The 25226-nt window shown below is 48.9% G+C and overlaps 1 protein-coding gene across 1 annotated transcript in view; it reads right to left on the minus strand.

Moving 5' to 3' along the window:
* The window catches only part of SUCLG1 (succinate-CoA ligase GDP/ADP-forming subunit alpha), a 50135-nt gene extending 34131 nt beyond the window's left edge, over nucleotides 1–16004 (minus strand). Inside the window, exons 1-5 of the mRNA XM_040419286.1 lie at nucleotides 15851–16004; nucleotides 10232–10335; nucleotides 7519–7635; nucleotides 6742–6954; nucleotides 6457–6514 (exon numbers count right to left, since the gene is read on the minus strand). Coding sequence (XP_040275220.1) covers nucleotides 6457–6514; nucleotides 6742–6954; nucleotides 7519–7635; nucleotides 10232–10335; nucleotides 15851–15884 — 526 coding nt within the window. The 5' untranslated portion in view covers nucleotides 15885–16004. The remainder of the gene's footprint in view (nucleotides 1–6456; nucleotides 6515–6741; nucleotides 6955–7518; nucleotides 7636–10231; nucleotides 10336–15850) is intronic.
* Between the last annotated feature and the right edge of the window lie 9222 nt (nucleotides 16005–25226).

Raw genomic sequence — 25226 nt, forward strand, 5'->3', positions numbered from 1 at the left:
GTGCAAAGGTCCTTTGTGCTACAATATGCGACTTTCCCCCTCACGTCAGGTCTAAAATAGTGGGTGGGGAAGGGGACGGATAGGCAGGCCAGTCTCATTTACCATTTTCTACGCCTGTTTTAGGCGTAGAAAATGATAAAAATTTAAGTCAGCTGTGAAGCAGTCTTAGGCCTCCTGTGTGCTGCCCATTGCGGAGCTGCAAAACATTTGATCCGCAAATCCGGAGATGCGGAACGGAATCACGGAACGGAAACCCACAGAAGCACTACGGAGTAGGGATCGACCGATATAGATTTTTTAGGGCCGATACCGATAATTTGTGAACTTTCAGGCCGATATTCAGTGAATTTTCATTTAAAAAAAATAAATAAAAAATCCTACACAAATCTGCTGAAAATGAATATGTTTATTGTTAATGTGTAGTTTGTTTTTTTGTAAATCTTTCTCTCATTTATAATTAATATTTTGGTGTATTTTTTATTTTTTTTTTACTAACTTTTAGCCACCTTAGGGACTAGAACCCTTGTCCTATTCACCCTGATAGATCTCTATCAGGCTGAATAGGAGCTCACACTCTCCATGCTGCTCTGTGCTTTGTGCACACAGCAGAAGGGAGCTGACCATGGCAGCCAGGGCTTCAGTAGCATCCTGGCTGCCATGGTAACCGATCGGAGCCCCAGGCTTACACTGCTGGGGCTCCGATCGGAGGATGAGGGGAGAGGGGAACCTGTGGCCACTGCCACCAATGATTAATGGTGGTGGGAGGGGCAGTGCGCCACCAATGAGAAAAAAAAAAATCTCTCATTTATTCATATACAGGAGCCGACCTCTATGAGCAGTAGCTGCGATCCGCGGCACCTGAGGGGTTAACTACCGCAGATCGCAGTTACCGCTCATAGAGGTCGGGAGCCGGCTATGTGATTCTGCAGCCAGCTCCCGCCTCCTATTCAATTTGAATGAATGAGTAAGTTAACATCATTGGTGGCGCAGTGGCCACAGCCCCTCCCTCATCTTCCCATCTGTCTCTTCATTGGCGGCAGCAGCCTCACAGGGGGAGGAGACACTGCTTCCTTCTCCCCTGTGCTGCTGAGGGAACACGGAGAGCGCTGAGAGCAGCGCGATCTGTGTTCCCCATACGTTATCGGTATATCGGCAAAATAGATGCCAATACCGATAACTGTCAAAATCCTGAATATCGGCCGATAATATCGGTCGATCCCTACTACGGAGTGCTTCCGTGGGGTTTCGTCCCATACTACCGTTCCGCAAAAAGATAGAACATGTCCTATGTTTTTGCGGAACGGCTGGATTGCGGACCCATTAAAGTGAATGTGTCCGCGATCCGCTGCCCCATGGTTGGCGTTTGTGCATTGTGGCCCGCAGAATGACCACGGGGCGCACACGGTCGCGTGCAGGAGGCCTTCCATTTAGAAGCGCCGGTGGATCTGCTGAAGTTATGTAGAGGCCGGCGCCAGGTATTGTGGATATTAATACCCGCTTCTAAAACGCCGGTCTTAATAAATGTTCCTCATAGTTTTATTACTTTTGTACAAACTTTTTGGGTTTTTTTTATCAATAATTTTTTTTGACGGCGTTCACCACACGGGATGAATTCCATGATAATATAGTGCAGGTCATTACAGATGCAGCGATACCAAGTGTGAGGAGAGGATTTTATTTTTGCAACGTTTTTGTATTTTTTTTTACCTAGAATTTTATTTCATTAGACTTTTGTCTCCCCTTGTGAGACTTAAATTGTTAAAATATTTTTTTTTTAACAATTTAACTGTCTCACAAGGGGACTAATAATCGATCTATTGAGCACTTCTATAATTCACTTGTATTGCTTATGTAGTACAAGAGACCTATATGGTCAGTGGCATACGGGCTGTGCCGGAGAGGTGCACTGCAGCGCTGGGGCTTCCAGTAGGCTTCAGACTGCCCACTCCATCTGAAACACCATCACAACAGACCGCAACATCTGAGGGGTAATCCGGCCCGCATCAGCCGGTCCGGAACGTTAGAGCAGGGGTCCGTCTCATGAATGAGCAACATCCCTGCTCTCCAGACTGGGTTGCCAAAAAAGGGCTGAGGCCCTTTAGTGACCATCATAAAAAGGAGTATCGGTGGTCACTAAGGTTTTAAATGGTGACCACAGGTCACAGAACATGCCTAGAAAACTCTCCCATAGAAGTCAATGAGCCCCACCTGTCCATTGTGTCTATGATCCATAGTTTGTGTTGTAAAGGAAATCACTACCGGGTGTAAAAAAAAAAAATCAGCTCAGGCAAGATGGACGACCCCATAATCATGTTCAGGAAATAGAATAATTGTATAAAGAATAAAAATCAGATTAGAAAAAAGGTTAAGTGTCACTATCTGGTTTTAACTGGCAGATGATATTTTCGGTTACACATTTACAACCCATTTTGGAAATGAAGCTGGCAGAGGGAACAGCTGATGGATGCAGGTCCGGCCTCGGGGGATCAGGCTGCGTCCAGCTATACGTGTAGTAAATGGACAAGTTAAAGGATATTCCTATCGTTGATGGCATATCGCTAGGATACGCCAACAGTGTCAGATAGCAGCAGCTACTGTCACCAAAAGAGCCCCCCCCCCCCTCACTGAAGTGTAAAGAGAAGAGGGCCCCCCCCCCTCCATTCACCACTGAGGGAATTCAGAAAATAGCAAAGTGCTGGCTACTGAATGGAGAGATCGCTCTTGTGCGGTGCGTTCTCCCTTCACCGTATAGGACGGCCAAAAACAGCCGAGGGCGCTCGCTCAGCTATTTTCGGAATTCCCATAGCAATGAACGGAGAAATGCAGCGCATGCTCAGTGTGCTCTCCTTCACTTTGGAGAAAGTAGCGGGTCCCAGAGGTGGGACCTGCACCCATCTGCTCCATATTTGACATTTTTCAACAGGACAGGTTTGCTTTAAAAACGGGGTTGTCCGGGAGTCCGATTAAAAGGGGTATTCGCATCTGGACACTAATGTCACAGATGTCCGATCGGTGATTCTAGCTGAAGAACGGGGCACTGTTGCGCACCACAGGGGAAGGAGAGGTGGTTGCACACAGGACCCTCTTCATTCACTGAAACAGGGCTTCCAAAAAGAGTACGCACTACATAAACTGGACAAGGCATTTCAGGTCAGTGCTGACTGCGGCATATCAGGGGTTAATCCACCGGCATCTGTTTCATCACCGATGCTGGTGGATGCAGCAGGCACATGGGGCAGGGGACAGACCGCAGGACGAGAACGCTTGTCCTGGGGCACAAAGTAATGGCCATTTAGGACGAGCATTCTCGTCCTGGGTCCTTAAGCTGATAAAGGGCATCTGTCAGCAGTTTTGGAGTGGACCTATGACACTGGCTGGCCTGTTACATGTGCGCTTGGCAGCTGAAGGCATCTGTGTTGGACCCAGGGCTGTGGAGTCGGTAGATAAATGTTCCGACTCCTCAGTTTTATGTACTTCCGACTCCGACTCCTCTGTATTAATATGCGAATGTATTTTATACATTCCTTGAGGGAAAGAAACGCAACCTACCACAGGACTACTGGCTGGGAAGCCAACAAGTTTTTATAGCCTTAGCTAAATGACAGCAGTTTTTCCAATGGTTTACAGCTTCAGTCTTGAACTATTGGCCCTCCATTCCCTTCACTTATACAAGTGTCTCACTCTCTAGTCCTGCAAAAAACATATTTATTTAATCCCTTATCAGTGAGAGGCGAGGTTACACATGGACGCTGCGTTCCCTGTAAAAGCAGAACACAACACTATGGAAAGTATAAGTATTGCAGCTCCTAATTGTGCGTTGCGTGCCATATAGTGAAGCACATGAAAAGCTTCTTCACGGTCACTTAACGTGTTCGTTTTGCGGTTACGTGAGGCACTGCATGCATTGGTCTTTATTCTTACAGTAGAGAAGCAATTAATTATAACTTTTTGTGAATTGGGACATTTAAACTTGCTTTTTAAAAAAAAAATTTATTCCAATCTAAAGTTAGTAGGAGTCGGAGTCGGTGCATTGTTTGCCGACTCCGACTCCAGGTACCCTAAATTTCCCCCGACTCCGACTCATCGACTCCGAAGCCCTGGTTGGACCCATGTTCATATGTGCCCCCCGCATTGTTGAGATAAATGCTGTTTTAATATATGCAGATGAGCCTCTAGGAGCATCGGGGGCATCGCCGTTACACCTAGAGGCTCTGCTCTCTCAGACAGGACCAGGCATTATGACATTTCACTGCCTGGCCCCGTCAATGTGAAGAGAGCGTGGTAGTTGCAGAGAGAGCCGAGTCTCTAGGTGTAATGGCGACGCCCCAGTTGCTCCTAGAGGCTCATTTGCATATAATAAAACAGCATTTATCTCAACAATGCGGGGGGCACATATGAACATGGGACCGACTCAGATGCCTTCAGCTGCCAAGCGCACATGTAACAGGTCAGACTTCCTTCACATCTGCGCATTTCATTCCATCACACAACAGCCTGGTGGAAAGAAAGGAGAACGGACTGTCCGGCGGCCCCACTAAAGTATGATGAGCTCCAGCAGACATCCCGTTGGCATCCGGCTGGCAATCCTCTGCTTGCCTGCCGTCTCAGCCAGTTTCATAGGTACAAATCTGCTGACAGATGCCCTTTAAGGGTATTTTTCCCCAGTATATATTTTTATCAATGGCCTCTCCCAAGGACATATCTGATCTGTGAGGTTCAGCGCGCCACAACCCCTGGTTCTTCAGTAGCTCAGATTGCGTCTATTGAGCAGTGGTTACTGGTTACTACAGCGCTGCACTGAAGTGAATGGAAGCTGCGCTGCGGCAATGGATGGAGGTGGGAAGTTCCAATGCTAAAACTACTGCACAATAGCTGATCAGCAGGGCCCCGGGGTGTGGGACCCCCCACCAATCAGATACTGATCGCTTATTTAGATTTTAACCCACCCTTGGCGCAAAGTGTTAAACATATACGGCACCGGGTAGTTAAAACCAAGTGCCATGAATGTGCAGTGTGGGCACAGGAGGCGTCTGCCGTGCATTACGTCGGGACCACCAAAACTAAAACTAGACAAATCTGGCAACAGCCGAACCGATCTGAGCAGAATGGAAAGTGAAACCAAAGTTTGCTGCAAACTACATCCACAGAAAAATGAAAAGTTTATGGCTCCAAGAATGTGGTGAGGAGAAAACAGCCCAGACTTCCACATTTCTGTACCAAAATCACACATCAACAGTCGAATTGCTGTGGACTTCTAAATCCGGATGGGGAAGAGCGTACATGAGATTTGTGTAATCTCACTCACTTTGCTGGTGCTGTAATATACTGTGCGGGTGACCTCAGGGTTTAAAACGCAGTATATTGTGCAAAAAAAACAAGTCCTCATACCCCTACCCCACCCCCACATGTCAAGATAAAAATGGTATGGCTCTCTTGAAAGACAGGGAGGAAATACGGAAAGAATCACCAGCGAGGGATTAAAGGGGCTTTCAGAAAGTAGAATCCTTATGGTCTATCCTCAGGATAGGACGGTCATCAATATCTGATCTGCGGGGTCCGACACCCGAGGCCTCCGCCGATTGAAGAAGCTGTGGTGCTCCTGTGAGCGCCGTGGCCTCCGCCAGTGACGTCCTGTTCATGTGAAGGCGCGCTGTTGCCTCCACATCATATCAAGCACAGCGCCTCCACTGATCAGATATTGGCGGGTTTATCAGTATTCTACACCCAGAAAATACTTTTAAAGAGTATGTTTTTTTACATTTTTCATGTCACCATCTAGAAGAGCATACCCACAATACCCTGCCATGGTCCATGTACAGAAAATCTGAAGAAAACGTAACCCTAATGGTATAATCACAGGGGTTAGGGGCTCTTTCACACGAGCGGATGCCATGCGGGTAATCTGCTCAGTGAAAGACAGCCAAGCCCCGTTCCGGACAGCAGAGACACAGAGCAGTAACAGGACTGATAACGCTCCGTGCCTCTCTGTGATCTTTTTGCTACAAAATCACGGGGACAACTTTATCTCGCTGCGATTTTGTAGTAAAAAGATCACAGAGCTTTAATAATCATGTTACTGCTCCGGAGCGGGGCTTGGTTCTCTGTCACGCAGCAGATTACCCGCACGGCATCCGCTCTTGTGAAAGAGCCCTAAGGGCTATTCATATGTTGTTGTTTTTTTTTTTATATAAGATATATATATTTTTTCTTTAACGACTGTTAAAACGAATGCAAAACAAACGGATATTAAAGACAGACAGATGGAAGGAATATGGAAGCACACACTGATGCAAAATGGCCGTGAAAATCTTAGTTTATCCGTTAACATTCCGGTTTTTTTCCCCACGGTCATGTAAAAGTAACCTAAATGCAGAGCTTACAGAGTTAAGCATAGACCCCAACCATACAAAAAATATATAAATCCATCCAAACACCCAACGCAAATCACTTACTTACCAATCCTTCCTTTCTTGTGAATATGTCCTGGCATGATACCGATTTTACATTCTCCAGGCTTAAAAAAAAAAAAATTTAAAGGCAACAGATCAATAAAAAAAAATTCTAACAAAAGTAAAAAAACATCCATACAAACCATTCTTACTACTACTTTAGGAACCCATAACCTTCATTATTCAAGCGTATTTACTACGCAGTTAACCCTTGCTATGTAGACTTGACTCCTCCTATACAAGTATACAGCTCTTACTTTCATGCAGACCTAAACACCCTCCTATGACTCACATTGATGACTCCGGGACAGTTCGGTCCGATGAGCCTGGTGGTGGACTGACGGAGAAGTCGGTGTTTGACCCGTACCATGTCTTGCTGGGGGATTCCTTCAGTGATACATACTACCAGTGGCACCTCGGCATCAATGGCTTCATGGATCGCAGCAGCAGCAAAGGGGGGTGGCACATAAATAACAGAGGCCGTGGCACCTGTTGCTGCCTTTGCCTGCACAAAAAAGTTAAATCATACTGTAAATACACCACGATACTAGAACATGCGCAGTAGTTGTAAGTCTACTTTTACACTGGCGTTTTGTCTTTTAACATTTCATTCCCTAGTGGTCTTGGCGCGAAGGGTCATTGCTTTCCTCCCTAGTGGTCTAGAGTAAAAAAAAAAAAAAAGGGGTTTCATACTTTACAGACTGAACAGGACCTCTCCGCTCTATAAGGGGGATCTAAAGCCACCGGCCCCCCTTGACTGCATTTACGGCTACAAAGCCGAGCACCATCACTGGGCGCATGTTGAAGCGGTATGACTGACTAGAATATACCAGAAGAACTGCAACCTCTCGCACCCATCAATGATCACAAGAATAAAGAGACACCGTCTGGACCAAACCCCACCTTGTCCGGGAAACGGCAGTACGGCCCCAACAGCAGTTACCACAAAATGGGGCAATGCATCTCCGGTGCCTGAGCTACCCCTAATGATCAGACCTTGATGACCTCTCCTGGTGGACATCAATATTGAAATCTTGTCGGGTTAAGATTGCTCTACAAGGCCACTTACCTCTGCCACAGAGTTGAACACTGGTAATCCAAGGTGGTTATTGCCGCCCTTTCCAGGCGAAACTCCTCCGACTAGTCTAGTTCCATATTCCAAAGCTTGCTGGCTATGAAATGTGCCCTGGAGTATAAAGCCATAGAAAACACATAAGTTATAGGATAGGCAACTCCATATCCATACACTGAATCCCCACCTTCCTGCATTCAGCCTTAGAGATGTTCTCATGGGAGAACGGCGTAGTGTATTATGGAGTTCAATGTACAAGGTGGGCCATTTATATGGATACACCTTAATAAAATGGGAATGGTTGGTGATATTAACTTCCTGTTTGTGGCACATTAGTATATGTGAGGGGGGAAACTTCAAGATGGGTGGTGACCATGGCGGCCATTTTGAAGTTGGCCATTTTGAATCCAACTTTTGTTTTTTCAATAGGAAGAGGGTCATGTGACACATCAAACTTATTGGGAATTTCACACGAAAAACAATGGTGTGCTTGGTTTTAACGTAACTTTCTTCTTTCATGAGTTATTTACAAGTTTCTCTTTGTTTACAGCCATTGACATGTCGCCGAGGTTAACACGTGAGGAGCGGATAGAAATTGTGTTGATGTCTGGTGAACGCAGTAACCGGGTCATTGCAGCAGATTTCAATGCAAGACACCCTACGAGACCACCCATCTCCTATGCTACAGTTAACAAACTGCTTGCTAAGTTTCGTGAAACTGGTTCAGTGTTGGATTTGCCAAAATGTGGACCCATGAAATCTGTCTCTAATGAAGAAACATCAGTGGCTGTCCTAGCTTCATTCAGCAAGAGCCCACAACGTAGCACTCGCCGCATCTCACTGGAGAGGTGCATTAGTCGAACATCCCTTCGGCGGATATTAGCTACTCACAAATGGCACCCTTACAAACTCCAGCTACTGCAGCATCTCAACGAGGATGACCCAGATCGGCGCACTGAATTTGCAGAATGGGCAAAACAAAAATTGGAACAGGACCCTCAGTTTACGCAGAAGATTTTGTTCAGTGATGAGGCAAACTTTTATGTGAATGGTGAAGTTAACAAACAAAACCACCGCTATTGGTCTGACACTAACCCACATTGGATAGATCCCTCCAAGACTGGTAAGGTGTGGTATATGAGGTACAAAGATAGTGGGGCCATTCTTCATCAATGGAAGCCTCAAGGCCACTGGATATGTGAAATTGCTACATGATGATGTGTTTCCCTCTTTATGCACTGAAGCTGGCATGTTCCCTGAGTTTTATCAGCAAGATGGTGCACCACCACATTATGGGTGTCAGGTCCGAGCATTCCTAGATGAACAGTTTCCTGGAAAGTGGATTGGTCGTCGTGGGCAAGTTGAATGGCCCCCAAGGTCTCCCGATCTGACCCCCTTAGACTTTTATCTCTGCCTTCAGATGACCCCAATTGTCTATGCTGTGAAGATACGAGATGTGCAGCACCTGAAACTACGGATACAGGAAGCCTGTGCTAGCATTTCTCCTGCGGTGTTGCTATCAGTGTGTGAAGAGTGGGAGAAGAGGGTTGCATTGACAATCCAACACAATGGGCAGCACATTGAACACATTTTATAAGTGGTCAGAAACTTGTAAATAACTCATGAAAGAATAAAGTTACGTTAAAACCAAGCACACCATTGTTTTTCTTGTGAAATTCCCAATAAGTTTGATGCGTCACATGACCCTCTTCCTATTGAAAAAACAAAAGTTGGATTCAAAATGTCCGACTTCAAAATGGCCGCCATGGTCACCACCCATCTTGAAAAGTTTCCCCCCTCACATATACTAATGTGCCACAAACAGGAAGTTAATATCACCAACCATTCCCATTTTATTAAGGTGTATCCATATAAATGGCCCACCCTGTATAATGAGTAGTGTTGAGCGAACTTGTGTTTTAAGTGTTAGGTCCAAAGTTCGGGTTATCGAAGAATCCCGTTATGGATTCCGCATTCTGTTATGGTCCTTGGTAGCGGAATCTAACGGGATTCTTCGATAACCCGAACTTTGGACCTAACACTTAAAAACACAAGTTCGCTCAACACTAATAATGAGTATGCAGCAAGCTCCTATGCTCCCTCTAGTGGTGGGCTACACCACTACAGGGAGCCTGGTCTATATTTACTATCCTGGCTGCACCAGATTTCTGGCGTATTTTACACCATTTATTTTTGGAGTCATTTGGTGCATTTCAAGTCAGACATGTATGAAGCAAAATAAAGTAAAGAACCCACCTTGTCCACCAAGAGGGCAAGGAGGCATGACTTAGCGGGAAGACTGCATGGCTTAGAGCTCATGCACATGAACGTAAGGGGTCAGTGGCCATATTGCAATCCATAAACCGCAGTACCGCACTGGCCGCGTGCATTCCCTGGGGCAGACCCATTGACTTGAACGGGTCCGCAATCTGCAAGATACGCCTTCACCTATCTTTTGGGGTGCGGAGGTACAGATTGAAAGCGCTAGGAGCCTCTTCTGTGGGCTTTCGGGTCTGTGCCTCCGCACCACAAAAAGAATGAACCTGTTCTATCTATGGCTGTATGTTGCGGCTCGTGGGCCCATTTAAGTCATAATTAAGTGGCGAGAAGCCCTCTCTCCGGCATGTGACACATGGGTCTGGAGGATGAAGAAGCCACTTGTCCAGTGCAGGGAATATGTATAGGTGCAGCAGATAGGGAATGTCAGTACCTGCTTTCCGGTGAACCCCTGGCAGATCACTCTAGTGTCCTTATTAATGTACAGGTTTTTCCGGGAGGCCGTGTAGGAGCAGTGTCTCGCTCCATTCTGTTGCGCTAGAAGAAGAAAAAGCACTCAGATACACAGCATGTAATACTGCACACTGACCACTAGATGGCCCAGATTTACTAATGTGTCTGCACCAAAAATCGGACTAAAAAGTGGCGCAAATTGGAGCGTGGAGGGTTTCTAACTATAATTGCGCCACAGTTCAGGCGTCAAAAACTGCCTCAAAAGCCAACCGACAGCAGACATGACGTCAGAAAAGGGTCCGTCCCTGGCAGCAGATTCACCGTCCAGCCTGCCGATGTAGACAGTCTACGCCATATACAGGATTGGTAAATCTGGGCCTGCGTCCTTACAATGCCTATGGACACTAGATACAGCCATGATTTGGTGATGACCCGCCAGGTAATACACACAGTTTTCTGGCTATCCTCACAGGTCATTACTATCTGGGGTCCTACACCCAACTCCCCCACGACCATTACACATTGAAAAATGCTAGTTCTGGTGCCAGAGGCTGCAGAGAACGGTGGATCGTGGGGGGAGCAGGGGGTCAGACTTCCACCGATTAGATATTGGTGACCTACCTTGAGGATAGATCATCAATATCCGAGGTGCAGAAGACCTTTTAAAGGGGCCACCAACTTTTCACAAAAGTTCTGCCATGTCATAGAGAAATACCAAAAACTGTGATCCCCTAGAACGAGGGGACAGAAGCGCACGCCTAGCGCACTTGCTCTCCTTGCTTTACGAGACAGGCTCCATAGAAGTCTACGGGGCCGTCCCTATTCCGTCCTAAGCATCAGGGCTCATGCCCACAGCCGTTGCCCGGCCCGCAATACACGGGGCACCACCGGCACGGAGGCGGAACCATTCACTTGAATGGGTCCGCAATCGGGGAGATGCGGAACGGAGGCACAGATCAGAAGCCCACGGAAGTACTACTACTTTTTGCGGTGCGGACAGTCAGATGTGAAATCACAGACCCCATTCAAGTGAATGGGTCCACGATCCCCACGGTTGATGCACGCAATTTGGGGTCCGCAGCATGGGCCCGGCCGGCACAGGCCTCAAGGAGAGACTCGCTCTAGGGATGGTGGGGGTCTCAGCGCTCGGACCTATAAGTCAACATTTTGTGAAAAGTTAGTGACCCTTTGATCACAATTTATTCGATATGATATAAAAATTATTGAACTTTTACATTGTTCTAATAAACCTCTCTTTCATTCCCCCCCCCCCTCATTTCCAATATCTCAGCACCACTAGATGGCGCTTGCTGCATACAGATTTCATTGATTTGCTGTACAGCTTTCCATGGGGCAGCGATCTACTCTCCAGCATAACCCCCACTGAAGCCATGTCGGAGAGTGGAGCGCTGACCCATGGAAAGCTGTACAGCAAATCTATTAAATCTGTACGCAGCAAGCGCCATCTAGTGGTGCCGAGATACGTGTGTCCTTCTATTGTGAGCCTATAGGAAGCCATTCTTAATGGCCTGCATGAAGGGAAACTGATTTGGAGCGCCGTGTCCCCGACTACCTCCATGTAGCAGTGCTGAACACTACATCCTTCTAACTATAGGGTTAATAAAGGTGTAGTGTGCGCCGCCGGAGAGACCTGCACATCTGCTGCACTATGTGAGAGGTCAGCAGAGAATCCGGCTCTATCCGGGAGCGGAGCAAAGTGCACAGAGATGGCGGTGGTGAAGGAGGTGTGGATCACTGACTTGCACTTTGCCCGCACGACCCGTTTGGGATTCCTACTCCGGTTTAACAAGGTGAAAAGTAACCGATCCTGTGGACTGGAGCTCAGGTGGGGGCAGCCGAAAGACGCATGTCAGGGAGGCTTTCAGAGTGCTTTGGTGGCATCGTGGCAGCACCCTGGCCACACGTGGCAGATTCATAGAGGGGTTTAGGCTCTGCCAGGTTAGATTTGTAGCTCCCATTCACTTCTACTGGACTGCTGATAAGAGCCTCGCAAGTATCCTTAACCCCTGCAAGCCTGGCAGACACATAAGACGGGTGCGCTCAACTCTGTCATGAACCCCTTAGCATGATGCTTATTAAAGGGGTCTCCCGACAGTTTTTTTTTATGATCTTTCCAGAGGATAGGTCATTATCAGTATCTGATCGGTGGGGGTCTGACACCCGGGGACCCCTGCTAATCAGACGTTTGAGAAGGCACCAGCGCTCCTGAGAGCACGGCAGCCTTCTCCGGACATTGTATAGCGGTTGTGCTTCGTTACCGCGCTCAGCCCCATTCACTTCAGTGGGGTTGAGCTCCGCCTAGGCCACGCGACCGATAAACATGACTTCACGTGGCTACTGCGAGTGCCTTCTCACACAGCTGATCGGTGGGGGTCCCCTGTGTCAGACCCCCACCAATCAGACACCGTGGTTTCTGGATTTTGCGGCATGGCGATGGTGCGGTTTTTCAGCGCAGATTTCATCCTTTCTAATGCGAATGGGCAATACACCAAAATCTGCATGCAACACTAGTGTGGATTTGGCGCAGAAATGCTGTAAGATCTGAATAACCAGTGCACCTACCCGTACACGTCCGATTCCTAGTCGAAGGCCTGATGGACACGACTGCTCAGTCCATTAGTAAGTGCCTTGTATTAACCTTCTCTACATGATAAATGCCATCTACTTTCCAGGTTCTATGGAGAAATTGGGCTTCACTAAATCCTCACGCTTCATGTTTTAGGTAGCGGAACACGCAGGTTTTTAGAGCCAGTGTTCATCCTGAGCCTCCTGATTCCCACCACAAACACCAGATGAAAAGCTCACTGACGATCACAGAAGGGAAAGCCTGGGTGACGCCATCCTTCCTGTAAGGGACATCTGCAGGGTGAGGACACGGGGCAGGCTCCTGCAGTTCCCCATTTTCCTGGAGGACACAAGCAGAGACCGGCAGTCACATAGCCTCCAACCTGAGGCCCTCCAGCTGTCAGGCCACGCTGGGAGTCGTAGTATTTCAACTGCTGTAAAACCACTAATCTACGTGGTCCCTTTAAGCCAGCAGCGTGGACTGGACTACGCTGCGTCCTGATTCACCCAATTATGGGGTGCGGGGAGAGCGGAAATCCTGGCTTCACCTTCCCAAGGCAAAACCCACATAATATCTAAAGGGGATCCGATCCAGGAGGGCACATCTCAGCTGATGAATGGCTAACCTTGGCTCTCCAGCTGTGGTGAAACTACGACTCCCAGCATGCTCCATTTATTTCTATAGAGTTCTGAGAGCAGCCAAGCAAGGGGGGCATCTTGGGAGTTGTAGTTTTACCACAGCTGGAGTGCCAAGGTTAGCCATCACTGGGGGATCTAACCAGAACAATGTCAGTGAGGAAACCTGAGGTCTGATGAAGATCTGGCGGGGGAAGGGGGGCGCGGGTGGTCCGACCTGAGGTCTGATGAAGATCTGGCGGGGGAAGGGGGGCGCAGGTGGTCCGACCTGAGGTCTGATGAAGATCTGGCGGGGGAAGAGGGGCGCGGGTGGTCTGACCTGAGATCTGATGAAGATCTGGCGGGGGAAGAGGGGCGCGGGTGGTCCGACCTGAGGTCTGATGAAGATCTGGCAGGGGAAGGGGGGCACGGGTGGTCCGACCTGAGATCTGATGAAGATCTGGCGGGGGAAGGGGGGCACGGGTGGTCCGACCTGAGATCTGATGAAGATCTGGCGGGGGAAGAGGGGCGCGGGTGGTCCGACCTGAGGTCTGATGAAGATCTGGCGGGGGAAGGGGGGAGCGGGTGGTCCGACCTGAGATCTGATGAAGATCTGGCGGGGGAAGGGGGGCGCGGGTGGTCCGACCTGAGGTTTGATAATGATCAGGCGGGGGAAGGGGGCGCGGGTAATCCGACCTAAGGTCTGATAAAGATCTGGCAGGGGAAGGGGGCGCGGGTGGTCTGACCTGAGGTCTGAAGACGACCAGGGGGGGGGGGGGGGGGGGGGGGGATCTGACCTGATTTTCCTCCTACAGTAAGTGGTTAATGCTTGAATGTCTGTTTTTCTGCCAATATCCAACTAAGAGGCATGAAGATCCGGTTTACAGACTGCAGGGAAGGAGGAACTGCTGAGCTCAGCGATATTTTCCTATGTGTAAGGCCTCGTGCACACGGCCGTTCCACGATTTGTGATCCCCAATACACGGGCACTATATGTGCAGTTGCCGCAACGGATCCAGATTCACTTAACTCAAATGGGTCCGTGATCCATCCGCACCGCAAAAAAATATATATTTAACGTGTGAATGGATCTGCACCCATGATGCGGGGAGCACGCGGCCGGTGAGGTCACCTTCATCGGTCACACGGCCTGGGCGCAGCTCGGTCCTACAGAAGTGGATGGGACTGAGCGCGATACCAAGCACAGCCGCTACACAATGTACGGCGCTGAGCTCACACAGCTGACCGGTGGGGGTCCCGGGTCTCAGACCCCACACTGATCAGACAGACACTCATGACCCGTCATAGGTCACCAGTGTTAAAATCTCAGAAAGCCCTTTAAGCTGGTGACCTATTCATCTGTATGGGGGGCAATGCAGTACCACAAGTCACCTGTAGAGGCAGGAGAGAGAGGGCACCTGTCCTTAGAGGATCTCACTGATTGGCGGAGGCGTCAGCCCCAACGAAGCATTATCAGGCCGTCTCTAGTTCGAGGTTACAGCTGAGGGTTTGCTGCAATGTATCTGGGACATTCTGTCGCACTGTCTGGACTGGATACAATGGAGCGGACGGCAGACACCACACTCACCGGTCACTGGTGCCGGAATCTGCATAAAACACAGCCTTGGCAGGGGGGGATGTTTCCATTCTCTGACAGCAAGCAGAGATCATGAACTGAACAGAAAGGGATTGATACTAAGTATATTAGAAAGATGCAGAACTTTTGAAGTCGGCGCAATATGGCGAGTCAGGTAGCGCGGGGCAGTTAGTATTCCGCGCTGTAGGGGGCGCACCACTAGCTGTAGGCGCACAGGGCGCTAATCACATGACTGGCGCACAATTTTGGGCAGCGCCCCCCCGCTTAGATAAATACCTGCACGCACAGTCATATTGAACGAGAACCTTTGCGCCATCTTGCACCTTTAGCGCTTGCATAGAAGCGGCCTGACAGGTCACCGCATAGTGTGACCAGGGAGCTACGTCAGCGGTGACCTTGAGTAAACTAGGAGACAGCGCACTCCATACCTGTCAAATTCCAACCCGAATAGAATGCAAGAGTCAGTAGAGACAGACACCGAACACATCACAAGATCAAATCAAACTATAAGCAAAGAGAACAGTACCAGACAGGGCAGAGCGACAGGGACAGGGCAGAGCGCTGCAGGAAGTGCATTCAGCCCTTCAAAGACAACTTTATTAGTCTGCAGGGCTGACAGTTGCCATGACAATAAGTTATTTATCCCCCCCCTCCAGCCAGACAGCAGCACATGACTCAAGGAGACCCCCAAAATCCCGGGGGGCCATGACTGCCCCTGCAGCTGCGAGCCCCTGCTCCAACCCGGGCCTCCCCCGTGTAAAGGGTCAGCAGCCCGACCCCGCAAACACCCGCAAAACTCACCCAGAAAGCGGGCGAGCAGCCTTCCCTGCAGCATGGTGCGGGTCCTTCACCAATGACAGCCGGGGCCCAGGTGGCTGCAACACGCCGGAAGAGGAGGAGCCTAGCGAACAGGACGACGGGGCTGCCCGAAGCAGTGCCGGTGGGATTCCTTTGTAAAACTGCAGGGTCTTGATTGATTACAGTCACTCAGGCTATAAGCAGAAGAAGGAGAGGTGGCCGTGGTACTGCCTGATAGGACGAAGGTCCTAGCGTTAAAGTCCTCGGGGCTGCCCTTATCACTGCCTGAATTTTTTTTTTTTTTACAATTTTACTACTGCAGGGTCCTGATTGATTACAGTCACTCAGGCTATTACCAGAAGAAGGAGAGGTGGCCCGTGGCACTGCCTTATAGGACGAAGGTCCTAGCGTTGAAGTTCTCGGGGCTGCCCTTATCACTGCCTGAAAAAAACAAAAACATTTTACTACTGCAGGGTCCTGATTGATTAGAGTCACTCAGGCTATTACCAGAAGAAGGAGAGGGGGCCGTGGTACTGATATTATCCCCTTATAAACAGACAGACACAAGCAGGACCCTAAATGCGCGTATCCCGCGGTGAGGCGGGTCACGCTAGGTGGGGCCCCACGGGCAGACCCTTGTTAAATGTGTGTGGACCCCAGCGGTCAAGGGGAACCACGCGTGATGGTAAAGATTAACGTCAGCGTCCTGTGTATCAATGTGAGGACCAGGACGGTGCCTTATGTGGGTAAGAAAACAAGGAAAGGTCTTACCGGTAAAGATTATTCACCGAGCTCAAGATGTCGCTGGAAATGGTGGTCGTTTCCAGCGCGTAAATTCTGAGTAAGGTGTCCTTTTGGGGGGGGGGGTCTTCAGGGAGTCGGTCATACGTCGTAGAGAGCCTCAGGGAGGTAAACTGCCCTGTTGCACCCTACTTGACCTATTGAGACCCTAGTGCCCTAACACGGGATCCGTGCCCCGCAAGGGGTGGTCCCGTCCGGAACCTCACCCTGGTCTAAGGTCCCTGTAAGACCCTGCCGGGGTGATTGAAAGGACACCTGGTATAGTGGTAATAAATCCCTGAATATAATAGATGAGTCTGTTCACCTGTCCCTACGCTTTTCATCAATTAAACATACCTCTGGGTAAGTCAGGGGACGAGGGGTGACACTAATGGTAGCTGCCCTCGACTGCACAGTGTAGATAGTGTATTGCTGAGCAGGAAGGGGGCAGATAGCTCAGGCCACTAGTGGTACGTGGCACATTTTCACTAAGGCTGACCTCAGCTGCAAAGAATAAGAGTAATACTAAGCAGGGGGAGGGGGGCGCAGACTGGCTCAAACCACTTAATGATGTGTAGCGTCTGTCAGCGCTGTTTGGCGCGCTGATTCTATTTCAAAGGAAGGGGAGGCGGAGATTAGTCCGCGCATGCATGCGCAAGACATGGCCGTGAGTGTGACGAACAGGCATCACGTGTTGCGGCACATGTCATGTGAGCGCGCGTCAAAGGTCAGGTGAGCGCAGGAGCTGTCCTGCTGTTATCAGTATCCGTCGGCGCATGCGCCCTGCTATCGCAGGGAAACCTATTGCAATCGGCAGGTGCAGAGCGGGCGGATACACAGTGGGCAGATACAACACATCGCTCAGTTGGGCTGAGTGGGTGGAGCTGGACAATGTGCCAGTATCCAGCTACTACAGAACTACGAACCACTCGCATATAAGCTTAAGAGCGGGGGGTCATAGTCACAGACCCTCCACTGAAGGAAAACATAGTGGGCATTAAAAGGCAGGGAAAACCACAGTAACTAGGGGGGACCATGATAAGGGGTGAGTGAATTACAGGGTCCCTATGACCCGTATCGTTTTCTGAGAGTCAGTCCCTGGGTGCGTGGTGGGGTGTAGGAGGGTGGTACGTGTCTCCGCCTGTGCCCTTTGATAGGCCCTTTTTAGCGACTTATCAGGGTAACCCCGTTCGCGGAAGCCTTCTCAGATCGTCTGCCTGGCGCTTGAACTCCCCTTGTTCGGAGCAGTTTCGTTTCAGCCTTAGATATTGCCCAGCCGGTATACCCCGCTTCAGCGGGGTGGGATGACAACTATCCCACCTGAGTAGGGAATTTATCTATTAGGTACTGCGCGAAGTGCTTCCTGTATACCTCCCCTACCTGTCAGTACTCAAGAGCCCGCAGTATACAGTGACTCAGATACCCACAGATTGGTAAATACCTGATTCTGGGTGTTCATCTGTTTGACTGTCTGTCCGGCGTCTTTCTTGATTTTCTTTTGTCACGTCCAGGATGAAGGGAAGTACAAGAGGCTGGACCCTATTGGTTTAGGCTTAATATTGAGCTTGCAAAAAAATCAAGAAAGACGCCGGACAGACAGTCAAACAGATGAACACCCAGATTACCAATCTGTGGGTATCTGAGTCACTGTATACTGTGGGCTCTTGAGTACTGACAGGTAGGGGAGGTATAGGAAGCACTTTGCGCAGTACCTAATAGATATATTACACACATAATTTTTTTTTTTGATTAGCAGCGGTGGCGATACCGCTGCGGTACTGCAGCGTCAGGTAAAATAAGTGTAAGCGCCTGTGTAGGACAATTAAGATGAGTAGGGAATTTGTTTCCGTGGATTTACGGTAGATGGTGGTCTGTAGGCCACCACTGCCGTCCCTGGATATGGAGATATCTAGGAAAGGAAGATGATCGCGTACAATTATGGAGGTGAACCTAAGGTTAAAAGTCTTATGATTAAGTTCTTCGACAAGCCTCATGAAGTCGCCCTCTGGCCCGCTCCACAGAATGAAAATGTCATCTATGTAGCGGGACCAGAGGGCGATATACTCAGAGTACCGTCCAGGTACATCACCAAAGACCACTGTCTCTTCCCACCAGCCCAGGAGCAGGTTCGCATAGGATGGCGCACACGAACTGCGCTTGGCGGTGCCCCTGAGCTGGTGGTAAATGTGGCCGCCAAATAGAAAATAGTTGCTGCGGAGAACAAAATTCAATAGGTTCAGAACCAAGTTATTGTGTGCGGAGAACTGTTGGCCCCTGGCTCTCAGGAAATGTGCAGCGGCTTCGAGCCCCTTTTCCTGCGGAATGGATGAGTATAGAGCCTCCACATCGATCGATGCCAGGAACCAGTGCGGTTCGATGTATATGTTCTCTAATTTAGTCAGCAGATCCCCTGTGTCCTTCACATAGGAAGGTAGTGATTGTACAAAGGGGCAAAGTATGTGGTCCACATAAATGCCAATGTTCTGTGAAAGGTTCCCCACTCCTGAGACAATGGGGCGCCCCTTAATAGGCAAGGTGTCCTTGTGGACTTTGGGTAGGCAATAAAACAATGCCGTGACTGGGTGGAGGGGATAGAGAAACTCAAGTTCATCAGCAGAGGCCAACTGCGCTCTGCCTAGATGCCAGCTCTTCCGCTGGGGTAGCCTTCGGGGAGCCAGCGGAAGAGCTGGCATCTAGGCAGAGCGCAGTTGGCCTCTGCCCTCCCCTATCCTCTTATCCAGAGGCTGACTCCCCACAGGCTACCCCAGCAGAAGAGCTGGGATCTGGGCAGAGCGCAGTTGGCCTCTGTCCACCAAGTACCCACAGCTCCAAGCTAGAGAACAACAATGAAGCAAGAAGTAACAGACGCCCACTCAACAGCTGGGGACATACAGAACAGAGCCAGGCCCCAGAGTTCAACAGGACCAGTGTTTGTTTATGGGTGGGCTACTCGACTAACTCAGGCACTGACCGACAGGAGGTCAGGTACCTGGTTAGTAGGGAGGGGAGAAATGTGACGGACTGAACCGTCACTGGGGCTGCTGGAGAAGCCTGAGGGCCAGCCTCCTTATGGACCCAGAACTATGGAGACCCCCTCAGACCTTTTGGGGTTACAAGGAACTGTGAACCCTGATTTAAGTGTGGAATTGATATGACACATATTTCCTATTGCCCATTAAAAAGGCATGGTGTGGATTCAGCAACTCAAAAAGGGTTAACTCTGCACTGAGACTCCCACTGATTGTGTTAGTGATGGGATTAAGATAGCTGACTCTAGGAGCAGCCGATGAGTAGATCACCCTATGATACACTCAGGAGATAATCCCATGACATGTGTCTCCTCTCTCCCTATTCATTCATTATGGAGGGGGTGAAGATGTCTGTTTGCATGTTGTTCATGGTTGATTGCGTTATGTTGGTAGTAGAGTTGAGCGGACACCTGGATGTTCGGGTTCGACGAGTTCGGCCGAACTTGAAAAAAAAGTTCGGGTTCGGGACCCGAACTTGACCCAAACTTGAACCCGAACCCCATTGAAGTCAAAGGGGACCCGAACTTTTGGGCACTAAAATGGCTCTAAAATAGTCCTGGAAAGGGCTAGAGGGCTGCAAAAGGCATCAAAATGTGCTTAAGAGCATGACAACTGTTCTGCAAACAAATGTGGATAGGGAAATAACTTAAAATAACATAAAATACAGAAAAATGTAAAATAATCTGGATCTAGACTAGGAGTAGGAGGTTGAGGAGGCGGTGGATGTGGCGGTGTAGGTTGACGTGGCGGTGTAGGTGGAATCGGCAGTGAAGGAGGAATAGGTATCCAACACTGATTTGTGTTATTTTTTATTCTTAAATTGGGGTATCCCCCTAAATATTGGGACATATAACAAAATAAAACTAAGAATAAGTGCACTTGAGTACAAGAATGGATGGTTGAGGCTGGTATAAATGTCTATTCTGCACAAGGTACGGACAAGTCCTGTGGGATCCATGCCTGGTTCATTTTAATAAACGTAAGCTTGTCCACATTGGCTGCGGCCTGTGATCATGCTCTCTGCCGTGATAAACACACGTTCACACTATACACTGGCTGCAGGGAAGGTCAGCACCTCCAAGGCTGACAAAGCTTTTCCACATTTGGGCCATGCTAACCCTGCCTTCTCAGGTGCTGGCGGTGCCCCAGCTGCATTGGCGACCTCTTCCTCCTCCTCTGCCTTCGCCTTGTGCTTCCACTGTGCCCCCGCTGTCAGGTGGGAATGCCATCATCAGCGTGCGCTTGTAGTCGCGCATCTTCCGATCTGTATCAGATGTTTTCCCCGGCGCCTCCACAACGGCACTCCAGGAGGGTGTCCCCGCCTCCCCAGGACAGGAAACAACGTAGAAGCTTAAGTTTAAAAGGCCCCATCCCCTTACCTGCTTCAGTTTTGTTGTTTCCTGTCCTCGGGATCGCGTGGAAGCCGCTCCTGCTACGGCGGGAGGAAAAGCGCACGGCCTGGAGGATTCCCCTGTCTGGGAGGGCCGTGCAGAGGTGGGGGTATCGGCCTGCCCTGTACCTTAGGCATAAGTCCGTCTATGAAGGCAGCCACGGGCCTCCGTTCCTTCTGTTCGAAAGGGACGAGGGATCAAGCGCGCATGCGCACGCACAGGCGGAAGTGAGCTCGCCAGTCCTCGGCGTCACTTCCGGTGGCGTGTGACGTCAGAGGACTGGCGGATATAGAGCGGGGAAGCGAGGAGTCGGCGTCCTGCTTCACCTGCTGTCATGTCGACTCCCGTGGAAGCTCCTGAGACTCGCAAACCTGTGGATCCTGCCGCCCAGAGCCCGGGCCACAATACCAGCACCAGAAGATCTGGGGACTCTTTCTCTAAAAAAAGATGTGCTGTGTGTAAAAAATCCCTACCCTCCAAAACAAAAAAATCACGTCCTAAATGTACGGACAAGATAGTATCGGATAAATCGCCCTCTCTTCTGGAATCCATCCGGAGTATGATTAAAGAGGAGGTGAATTCAGCAATTGTTGCTAGACTCCCTCCGTGCTCTCCTCAGCCCTCCACCTCGCAAAAATCCCAGGTGTCGCATCAGCCTGAGCCTGACTCCGAAGAGGGTGAGGTAGCGTCTCTTGAGGAATCCGGATCCTCTGGGGAGGAATCAGGGAAACCCCTCTGTAGCCCAGAAGAGACCGAGAGGTTATTAAGGACCATCAGGGCCACAATGAAAATTGAAGAGACCAAGGAGCCTCAGTCCGTGCAGGACAAGATGTTCCAGGGACTGGGAGAAAAAAAGAGAAAAGTTTTTCCCGTCCATAATAATATCAAAACATTAATTAAAAAGGAATGGAAGGATCCGGAGAAAAAGAATTTAATACCTGTCTCCTTTAAGAGGAAATACCCATTCCTGGAAGAGGATTCAGTCCTATGGGATAAGACACCTAGAATTGATGCGCCGGTCGCCAGGATTTCCAAAAAGACATGTCTCCCCTTTGAGGACATGGGCCTGCTTAAGGACCCCATGGATAAAAAGTGTGAGGGACTTTTAAAACGTACCTGGGAGACAAACACAGCCATGCTCAGGCCCAGTATAGCAGCTACTGCACTTCAAGATCCCTATCTATATGGCTAGACCAATTGGAAGAACACCTGGCTGTGGGAACTTCTAGGGAAGAAATCCTAGCTTCAATTCCTACCCTTAAACAGGCGTGTAATTCTCTGTCAGACGCGTCAGCGGATCTGGTGAAACTATCTGCTAGATCCGCGGCCCTCTCCAATTCCACAAGAAGAGCTGTGTGGCTTAGATCTTGGACGGGGGACGCTAGCTCTAAAAGTAGGCTATGCGCCATTCCGTGTGAAGGAGATAAGCTTTTTGGTTCTGTTCTGGAGGACATTTTAGAGAAAGCGTCTGACAAAAAGAAAGGGTTTCCAGCAGAATCAAAATTCTACCAACAACGTCGGTCCTTTCGTAGCCAAAGGGGCAATAAAACAGACCAAAAGAGAAGAGGGAACACTAATAGATGGCAATCCTCCAGGGGGAGAGGTAGAGGTTTTCTTTTTAACCCCGAGTCCACCTCTAAGGCCAGTCAATGACGCCAGGCATCAAGTAGGGGGCAGGTTAAGGAAGTTTACCTCAGCTTGGGAGAAGATATCGTCCGCCCCTTGGATTATAAACACTATATCCATGGGGTACAAGCTAGAATTCAATACCCCCCCCCCCAGAGCATTTCTTCATCAACAGGCCTGTAAAAAAAAACAGAAAGCCAACGAGCCTTAGAGTCGGAGATATCATCTCTCTTACAAAAAGAAGTCATTGTACCAGTCCCAGAAGGTCAGGAGAGGCAGGGGTTTTATTCCCCCATATTCCTTATCCAAAAGCCCAACAAGTCCTTCAGGTTGATAATCAATTTAAAAAAACTGAACAAACATACGACCTACAAAAAATTCAGAATGGAGTCGATCAGATCCACAGTAAATCTCCTACCCAAAGATTGTTACATGGTAACTATAGACCTTGCGGACGCATACTACCATGTGCCCATACACAGAGCCTACCAAAAATACCTCAGAATAGCCCTTCTTCTAGGAGATCGGGAGTTTCACTTCCAGTTTCAGGCCCTGCCCTTTGGGATATCATCCGCCCCGAGAATTTTCTCAAAAATCATGGCCGAAGTGACAGGGTTCCTACACCTTCAAGGTATCCTGGTAGTCCCATATCTAGACGACCTCCTGGTAGCGGGCTCATCTCTTCAGGTTCTCCGGGACCATTTACGGCTGGTGCAGGAGAAACTGACCGAGCTAGGCTGGCTAATAAATATTCAAAAATCCGACTTAGTTCCCAGTCAACTAAAAAAATTTCTAGGGATACTGTTAGACTCTCACAATCTCATGTCCTTCCTACCTCTAGAAAAACAGATAAATATAGGTCAAAAAGTCTCCAATATTTGCAAAGCAAAAAAAGTAACCATAAGAGACATCATGAGTCTGTTAGGTCATCTAGCATCCACTATTCCCGCAGTACGATAGGCACAACATCACACGAGAATCTTGCAAAAGTTCCTCCTAGAAACCTGGGACGGAGAACAAGGCTCTCTAAACAGGAAGGTAGAAATTCCACTAAAGGTGGAAATAAAAAGGAACCTCCAAAAAGGAGTCTTTTGGCGACCGATAAACCAAATTATTATAACTACCGACGCCAGCAGCCGAGGCTGGGGTGCCCATACAGGGAATCATCTAATCCAAGGTTCCTGGAGTCCAGAGATGTCAGCAGCCTCTTCAAACGTAAGAGAACTATCGGCAGTATGGGAAGCGCTAACACATCTTCCGGGCGTAAAAACCCGTCATGTAAAGATACTGTCCGACAATGCTACTACCGTAGCCTACCTGAACCGACAAGGGGGTACCAGGAGCAAAAAGCTACAGGAATTGACAGGAGAAATTTTCAGCTGGGCAGAGAAGAATATAAATTCCCTCATATCAGTCCATCTAAAAGGAGAGGAAAACGAAATAGCAGACTATCTCAGCAGAGAAGCTCTAAAAGGGGGAGAGTGGTCTCTAGATCCCAGCATGTTCAGGCAAATAACACTCAAATGGGGACAACCAAAAGTAGATCTCTTCGCAAACCACAGAAACAGACAGCTCGAGTTATTCGGTTCCCTCTCCAACAGGGACCACCCACTGATGGTGGACGCCCTGTCTTGTCCATGGCCAAAAGATCTCCTGTACGCTTTTCCCCCGTACAACATAATTCCAAAAGTGCTAATGAAAATAATAGAAGAGAAAGCACAACTAATATTTATCGCTCCCTTTTGGCCCAAAAGGTCCTGGTTTCCCCTCCTCTACAATCTGTCGGCAGGTCAATACTGGTCTCTCCCATCATATCTGGGGCTACTACGGCAGGGGCCGGTACTTCATCCAGAGGTAGCAAACCTCCACTTAACAGCTTGGAAAGTGAACGGGTCCACTTACAGCAAAGGGGTCTATCAGATTCCGTAATATCTACCTTACTGTGCAGTAAAAAGGCCTCTACCTCTCAAATCTATAAGAGAACTTGGGAAACCTTCCTAAAGTTTGCAGGAGATAGAATATACTACAATCAGGAGACAAATATTCCACTCATACTGGACTTTTTACAAGCAGGCCTAGATAAGGGCCTCAGACCCAACACTATAAAAGTACAAGTCACAGCATTAAGTAGCTTCCTTGATGTAAAATTGGCAGACCTTCCATTAATAAAGAGGTTCATAAAAGGAGCATTCAGAAAATGCCCATTCATTCATTCAACCATTCCCCTATGGGATTTGAACCTGGTGCTAGAAGTCCTAATGGAGGCCCCCTTCGAACCGTTGGAAGAGATCTCACTTAAACTTCTGTCCTTAAAGACTACCTTTCTGTTGGCCATAACATCAGCCAAGAGAGTAGGTGAGATCCAGGCATTCTCCTGTAAAGCACCTTATCTTACAATCCTAGAAGACCGAATTATTCTTAAACATACCCCAATGTTTCTACCTAAAGTGGCCTCGAGGTTCCACCGCCAACAGGAAGTGTCACTTCCATCCTTTTGTGAGAATCCAACCTCAGACCTAGAAAGGAAATTCCATAACCTGGATGTCAGGAGAT

Source organism: Bufo bufo, chromosome 2 (genome assembly GCF_905171765.1).
Source record: "Bufo bufo chromosome 2, aBufBuf1.1, whole genome shotgun sequence".
Classification (NCBI taxonomy): Eukaryota; Metazoa; Chordata; class Amphibia; order Anura; family Bufonidae; genus Bufo; species Bufo bufo.